Genomic DNA, 8224 nt, shown 5'->3' with positions numbered 1-8224 from the left:
AATAAAAGAAAGAAGGAAGTACAGAAGGGAGGAAGTGGGGGGCGGGAGTGATAATGCTAACATTAGTGAGGAATTTTCAGCTCCTGATGGATTGGGTCCCTACTTCAATATTGATAGGATTCTCTAATTATTCCCAGCTCAGAGGAGAGGTAAATATTTTCAAAATAAAGAAATGAAATGTTTGAGAAGTGTGTTTGTTCTTAATTTTATAATAATGCTATTATTTTTTCAAATTCAGGATAAAAACTTAATAGATTACTTTTTCCATTAATTTGGATCCAGGGAAAATTAACAGAAAAACTCAGGGAGCTATCTAAATATCTGTTCACTGGCAAAAACAATCCATTTACTATGGGTTATATTGTCATAAACAGTCAAATAAAAATGACTTAATTCACTTATGTGTAATAATTTTCATGTAAAAAGAAATGAGAACAAAAAATAAACAAAATATGATATAAATTTTATTGTAAGGCATACCATAAGCAATTATTCAAAAGATGTATGTATTATACCAATTGTTTAGACATTTTGTTGTTGCTTAAACGTTTCTTAATGATAATTTGTAACAATATGTAATCAAAGTGAAACAAAGTTTCTTTTTATTTTCCACCTTCCTGTATTCACTTCAAGATCCACCTCAGACCTTCTTATCTGATATATTGATTAGTATAATTATAAGGACAATTATTTAGACTACAACTAAACTGGTTTTTCTTTTCCTGTATTTCTCTTGTTGTACTACTTTTAGGTTAATGCTTTTTATTCTTCACTATGATCATTTGTTTCATCGCTCAGAAATATTTATTCAAAAAACATTCCAAATCATAAAAGCTGAAATAAAGATAGAGGACATAATCCACATATGACAAATAAATGATATTGCTGATGCTACTAAAAACATACTTTCGTATTTGAAGAGTCCAAACCTTTTTAAGCTTCTGAAACTGTTCTTATTCTCAGGAAATCCAAAGGCCATTCCAGGGTGAACGTGGAGAGCACATGACCAGGTCCTAGCTGTATCACGTCCAGTAGACTTCCATGTTCAAAAATGAGCAGAGTTAAACCTAAATTAAATCCAACAGTGTCTTCCCATTTTTGACTCTAGAGTACATTATTCTAATGGGAATCATTCTAGTTGTTAGCTCAGTTAGATGGATCCATTCCAAACTCTCACATTTATTACCATCCTGCATGGTGACTGGGGTGTAAAACGAAACCTAAGTAGTCTCCAGGTGAAAGGCAAATTCGCCTACCACACTGCAAATACTTGACAGAGTTCATGATCCCAATCTCCTACAAATGTGCCTGAAAATATACTACCAAAAAATCTTCCATGTGGCATAAGGTCATGGTAATAAATGTAGAATTAGAAGATTTTTAGCAGGGAAGTTTTTCTGAATTAAGTTTGCATGAGGGTAATCCAACAGGTGAAAGGCCAACTTAATTGTAGCAAAATATTTACTTTATGAGTCAGGGTTATTTCTGAGTGTCATTTGTGGGATAATGCACATAGTCAACAAGGAAGCTGTGTTTTTAAAGGAGCAAAAAGAGGTATTTCCAAATTGTGGAAATATCTCAGACCACCAAGTGAGCAGATAGAAGGACTATTGATAGCCAAGTCAGAGGTCCCAATCCTTGCTCCATCATTAGCAGCAGGGAAAAGTCCTGGACCTCACAGTACCCACCCCTAGAAGATGGAGTAATAATATGACCTGCTTTTAAGGCCTATTGGGAAGATTAAAGTAATTAATACAGGTAAAGTACTTAGAATTGTTCCTGGTATAGGAACTGTGCCATAAATGTTATTCGATAACTACAGCTGAAAAACTAGCAAGCAATAAAAACGTGAAGCATGAAATGCACACATACATTTCAAGGATTACAGTACTTTAAAAAATATTTATTTGAGAGAGAGGGAGAGACAGAGTATGAGCGGTGGGGAGGAGGCAGAGGACAGAGGAAGATCCCAGGACCCTGAGATCATGACCCGAGCCAAAAGCAGATGCTTAACTGACTGAGCCACCCAGGTGCCCCAAGGATTACAGTACTTTGATAAATTTATAAATACATTACTTTATCTCATTTGTATGTATTTTTAAATATTTCATAGATAACACTGCTATTTCACATTCCACATTGAAAGACTTCCAGCATCTTTCCTGAGAAAATGTTTACAGTCCTACACCCGAGAGGACCATCAAAAGGCTTACAAGCAATTCAGCCTTCAGTGGGGCTAAGGCTGCCCATTATTCCTTTAGTTGAAGTGTGTTCTCTTCTGGAGGGTCAACATGTTTGCATTTCTGCAAATCAGAGTCTGGTTTTCCTCACAGCAATCCCAGACTCCACCTGTGATGAATGCCCATATCAAAATGTAAATACGCTCTCACCAAAGCACTGGACATTTAATTCCAATTCATGAATTCAGAGTCTTCCTGGCTGCAGACAGCATGTTTATGGAGGTATGAGCTGACAGCATTGTGTTTCTATTCTTCCCTCCAAAGATCGTCGCAGATAATAATGAATCTTGAAAAGAAAATTAGTCACGAAGCCAGAGAGAGCCACAAGCTCCATTTCTTTGTGCTTATTTGTGGGTTGTCTCTAGCAACCAATTTTCAATCCCAACTGAAGAATAGTGGCTTCCTCAGGTGTGGTGAGACGCCACGATTCTCAACTTTGGAGGGTTATGTGGGTTGGGGAATTAGCTAAACAGAACCTACTCCTTCTCCTGCCCATAATACAGTAACTCTCCCATGAACACTGGGTCAGGAGGTGAATTTATAAATTCATGTTAAGATATTTTTTTTATTATCCAAAGTGAACTTTAAAATATATCATTTACACATACACACATATACTCTTCCATTTATATACACAAAAACCACTATCAAAAAGTCACTGTCAACAACCTTAAACCACTCCCTTCAGCAAAAATCTGCAAGAAAGATTCAGATCTTTTTTTTTAAGTTTAAAGCAAAATTCATTTTCCATCGAAAGCCCCTGGTCTCTTCACCCATTTCGTAAGTTTTGAAGAAAGAGTTCCTTCCCCTGAATATATATTTTGTTTGATTTTCTGGAATGTCATCTTCCTGCAAAACTGTTGATGTATAGTACATTCCACTGAATGCTGGCATTGAGCCATTTCAGCATGCAAGTTTAGGCTGTGTTTTGAGGAATAAATAAGACCCACGTAGCAATCTTTCTCATTCAGATATTCAGCCAGTCAGCTCATTTCCGGAGCCTAATCAACATCAAATAGGGCGTGGTGTTGACAGTCTTCAATTCACTGTAGAAAAGACCATACAATTATTGAAATCGAGCACATTAAATGTTCGTGATGTAAGTGCTGTATCGCCATGATTACCATCTCCACCACCGCTCTACTACCCAGTTTGCACTAATTGCTTTAACCTAAGAGATATGGTGGTTAATTGGCTGACTCTAATTCCCCATGAGACATACTAGAATCACATGTGGAAGCATCAACCTTATGTCAATTCAGCTAGTTGTAGTAGGACAAGAGTGAGGAAGAGTGAGGGGAGGGGAGAGAGCGAGCGAGCCTGTGTCTGCCATTCCACAGAGTGAAGACATACACTGGAGTGACTTGGAGATAGGAAGCAAATCAACCCTTCTGCCAGGACACTGCAGTTCTGTCTGAACTTCTCTCCTCAACGTGTGTGATTCTAGTATTTAAAATATACATGTATGTATATGTGAGTATACACACACACACACACGCACACGCACACAGTCTTCTATGTGTGTTCTGTTGTTGTTGTCTAAGAGCATGACCCCGAATCTCCAGCAAACACTTCTTCCGGTGTTCAAGAAATATCTCTCTGTTCTAATGCTCAAGGGAAACACCTTGCTTTGTAGTACTTACTGAGAGATATAGAGCTATATTTTATGGGTGATGAAAGAGATTTGCCTGGATTAATCTTTAAGTGTACATGATTATTTTCCCCCTTACCAGCTACTTTTCTACTCCAGTCTCTCCCTTGAGTTATAATTCCATTGCCTATGGGCGAACCCAAGACTTCCCAAACCATACTACTGCTTACATCCTCAAAGCAGCCAATTGGCCATATTTTATCTTACAAAGATGAGATAGGAAGAAAAAAATATCTTTAAAACTAAAAGACCTGAATAATTAATTTACTACAGCTAAAGAATTGGCGGTAGAAGTCCTTCTCTCCAGCACCTTCCCTCTGCACGGGCTAGAGTTTCCACATTCCATACTGAAGTAGTTACAATCTAGAGACAACCTGACTCTCTCTCCTCTACTCCACTCTGGCTGCACTCCCTACAGGATCAAAACAGCTGAGGAGGGCCACCATGCCCTACCACCCCAAGGGGACTGGTATCTGGTAAGGGAACAACAAAGCAATCCCCTTCCTTTCCCTTGGGAAGTCATGCTTGCCCTTCTATTCTGGACTCTTCATTTCTTCCCCCACTCAAGTGACTTCTTCTCTCACTGCTTCTGAATCGTGGGTATTCACTTCCTCCTTTACTCTTTCTGGGGCTTAGTTTCTTTTCTTTATTGGAAGTTGCAGGGCCAGTGGCCAAAAAGTTGATAACTTAGCCTCTGGGAGCCCAAGGATTCTAGAAGCCTCGATTCAGAATGGCTTCATCTCGTCTCTAATTACATGCATCCTTAGCAAAGTGAAGCAAGGCTGCAGGGAATTCTGAACAGGAAGATAGATCTACCTGATTTCCTGGACTGAGGCTGATCACAGCAGACCTGATTTTCTACCTCAGGCACTGCGCCAAGGTGAGTTTCAGAAAACAGGCTTTTGCCCTAGAGGGACTAGACTGGGAAATTCAAAAGCTGCTAGAACAGGAAGTTTTTAATCACTTTTTAAATGATTCATGTAATTACAGACTATGTTTTCTTTTAAGTGATAATTTCACAGAGTATTATGGAAATAAGATTTGAGCCCAGAAGTTTTTTTGTTTTTTTTTTTACAACTTGGCATTTCAGATTCTGTCACCATTAGAAAGTGATTTTGATGGTTTCAACCATCATTTTGATTGCTGTCATGGGCCATTATCATTGCTTGATTCAGTCATTATTAGGTAGTTACTGAAGACACTTGCCCTTAGCAATTTAGGAAATAAAGTGAAATACAAGGAACTACTCCTGCCTTCTTGACATTGACAATCTACCTGGTTTGAGATACAGACGTGGACATTTAAATAAATACAAACAATTTATAATTAATATGCTCATCAATGCTACAGAACACAGGAGTAAACAGAGAAACAAGGACAACAGAGAAGAAATGATGTGTGCTGCTTGGAGAAAGTGTTGAAGCCAAGACTAGACTTATTTTATGGCACAAAGCAAGAAAAGATATCTAAATTTATTCACTCATTTATTCAGTAAGTATTTCTATGTTAGGCTTTGAGGATTCAATGATGAACAAGTAACACAGGTCTTCTTCTCAAGAACTGGGAAACAGACAGTAAACCAATAATTACTACGTAAGTATTAATAGATTGGAATATTTCTCAAGTGGGATAAATGTCAACATTCATGAATGAATGTCCAACAGAAGCTGTGAAGGCAGATGGCGGTGAGGGAAGGAAAACCTTACCTTGTAGAGACAGCCTTAGATACTATTGTCCTAGGTGTTTCAGACCAAAGCGCCACCTTGGTTTTTAGTTCTTTATTCTACAGTTGAAAAAAAAATGTGCAGAGATTAGATAGGTAGCACATTTATTAGCCACATGCTTAATGCTTCTGATCAACCCACCACCTACATCATTCCTTGGCAGTAAGCTTGTTGTTTCAGTCACTCTATTAGAACACAGAATGCAGCCAGTTGAGAGTCCCTATTATCTCTGAAATTACAAACACACCTGGAAAAGTGCATAAAAGTGGAGTAGTCTACGTGAGCTTCTGAAATTTAACAGCTGAACTATGTTCGATTTTACATAGACAGATGCAAAGAAGTTCATAAAATAACTTCGTTAAAGGACCTTGTTAAAGACACCCACGATATTGATTACAAGTTTGTCGTTCTTGTGCAATCTCTTGATTATAAACTCCATGAAAATAAGCACCATCTATTCTTTATAGTTCATGTCATTTTTAGCCTCAATTTTCTCACTGAAGCCTCAATTTCTTGATCTCTATGCTAGTGGTAAATGATACACATCTTGCCTATCATGTATTAGTTGGAAGAAACAAATCTCATATGATCATAATATTTTAAATCTGGGAGCACTCTCATAATTCTAGGAAATAATGCAATGGCTGATAATAAGGAAGGCAAGAGTTTAAGTTCTCAGGTACAAATCCTAGCCACTCAGTAGCTACATGACCTCAGTTACCTAACCTCTCTGTGCCCAATTTCCTCATCTGTATGCTAGAATCACAGTCTCTTCTTCACAGGTTCTGAAATGAGATATCAATATGTACTCAGCTCAGTGTTTGGCATGGATTTTAAGACTTAAAGACAGTTGGTTATGATTTTCTGGTCCAAGTACCATTTTTATAGCTAAAGACTGAGATCCAAAGAGCTTAAGTGCCCAACATCTTGTTCATGGCAGAACTCAGGTTCAGAGTCGGGTCCTCCTGGTCCAGAGCCCATGCTTCCTCTATCGCATGGCCACACCAAGCACAGATTTCACAGATCTGGAACATGAGACTTAAAACAGCAAAGCATCATGCCCAGGGTGGAGTTGTCAGTGGGCCGCACTGACAGGTCAGAGTTGTTTGAAGGATACACCAGAATAGCAGGGGCTGGGACTGGAAGGTAGCTGGGTGGGAGGCTGACAGGTGGAGCTGTGGCCTCCAAAGGACAGTAACACACCAGCTCCGATCCCTAGTAGGAAACTAAGGAGTTAAATAAAGAATCATATAATTGAAGTTTAAAAGGTATTTCCTAAAAGTCCACCTGATGGTTTGAAGTAAGCCAACACCAAATGCATGGTTTGGGGAAATAGATGTTAGAATTTTGATGGAAGCAAGAGAGTTCATAATTATGAGTGCCTAGCAAATGTCAAGACCTTTGCCAGGTGCTTTCTATAAAATCTTTTCTTTGATGACTTTTACTCTTACGCATATTAAAGAAATAGGGCCGGCAAAGCTCAAATTGTTTGGGTAACTTGTTTCTGATCACCCATTCTATATAAATGTGTGGGCTTTATGCAGGCCTGACTCCAAATCCTATGCTCTTTTCCCTGCAAGATGTTATTTTTCTGTAACCATAGGAATTAGCCCAGCCTCCTTACATTACAAATAAGTAAATGGTGAGCCCCAGGAGGACATAGAGATTCAATGATTTCTAAAGGGACTTCAGATCTGATAAACATGAAACAGAAAAAAGGAAACTGTCAGGAAATTAATCCACAATTAATCTACTGCAACCATCCATCCATCCATCCATCCAGTTAGTGAGTCTCTGCCATGTCTATGGCACCAAGCCGGGAGCAGAGTGAATGTGAAGCAACACAGGAAAACGTGGATCTCTCTCTCCAGCGCACAGGATGCACAGTATAGTGGGGGTGACAAGACAAACACGTGAACATTAAAAAATATAAATAAATAAAGGCGGTTCAGGAGATGCCATAGGCAGTAGGTAATTAATTACTACATAAAAGGTGTAACAGAAATCAGTGTGACTAGAATAACTTTGTAACATTTTCATACACAAGGAGATTTCACCTGGACCTTGAAAACAAAGTGAAATGGCATAGGTGGAAAAGAAGGGGGGAAAAGACTAAGGCAACAGTTCTTAAAGTGTGATCTCGGGATATCAGCAATATCAGCATCACCCGGGAATCTGCTAGAACTACAGATCCTCAGTCTACAGCGAGACCTACTGAGAAACCCAGGGTGGCCAAGGGATGTGTTTTAAGAAGCTCACCAGATGATTCTGACATCTGCTCAAATTTGAGAACCACTGGACTACAGTGCTGGTTTTATATTGGAATTATCTGGGAAGATTAAAGCTTCTTTTTTTTTTTTTTTAAAGATTTTATTTATTTATTTGTCAGAGAGAGAGTGCGCACGAGCAGGGGGAGCAGTAGAGGGAGATGGAGAAGCAGGCTCCCTGCTGAGCAAGGAGCCCAATGCAGGACTTTCTCTCAGGACCCTGGGATCATGACCTAAGCCGAAGGCAGACGCTTAACGGACTGAGCCACTCAGGTGTCCCTATCTGGGGAGATTTAAAATCTACTCATGTTAGAGCCTCACCCCAGAGATTCTATTTAACTT

The 8224-nt window shown here is 39.0% G+C and overlaps 1 protein-coding gene across 2 annotated transcripts in view; it reads right to left on the bottom strand.

Moving 5' to 3' along the window:
* Positions 1-482: 482 nt before the first annotated feature.
* Positions 483-8224, bottom strand: part of CCDC68 (coiled-coil domain containing 68) — a 51908-nt gene continuing 44166 nt past the window's right edge. For both annotated transcript variants that reach the window (XM_034995798.1, XM_034995799.1), the window contains 2 exons: positions 5598-5674; positions 483-3286 (listed from right to left, as the gene is read on the bottom strand). In XM_034995798.1, coding sequence (XP_034851689.1) covers positions 3229-3286; positions 5598-5674 — 135 coding nt within the window. In that variant the 3' untranslated portion in view covers positions 483-3228. The remainder of the gene's footprint in view (positions 3287-5597; positions 5675-8224) is intronic.

This window comes from Mirounga leonina, unplaced genomic scaffold, assembly GCF_011800145.1.
Source record: "Mirounga leonina isolate KUSES-001 unplaced genomic scaffold, KU_Mleo_1.0 Mir_93, whole genome shotgun sequence".
In the NCBI taxonomy this organism is placed as follows: Eukaryota; Metazoa; Chordata; class Mammalia; order Carnivora; family Phocidae; genus Mirounga; species Mirounga leonina.
This window is presented reverse-complemented; position numbering and strand designations above follow the sequence as displayed.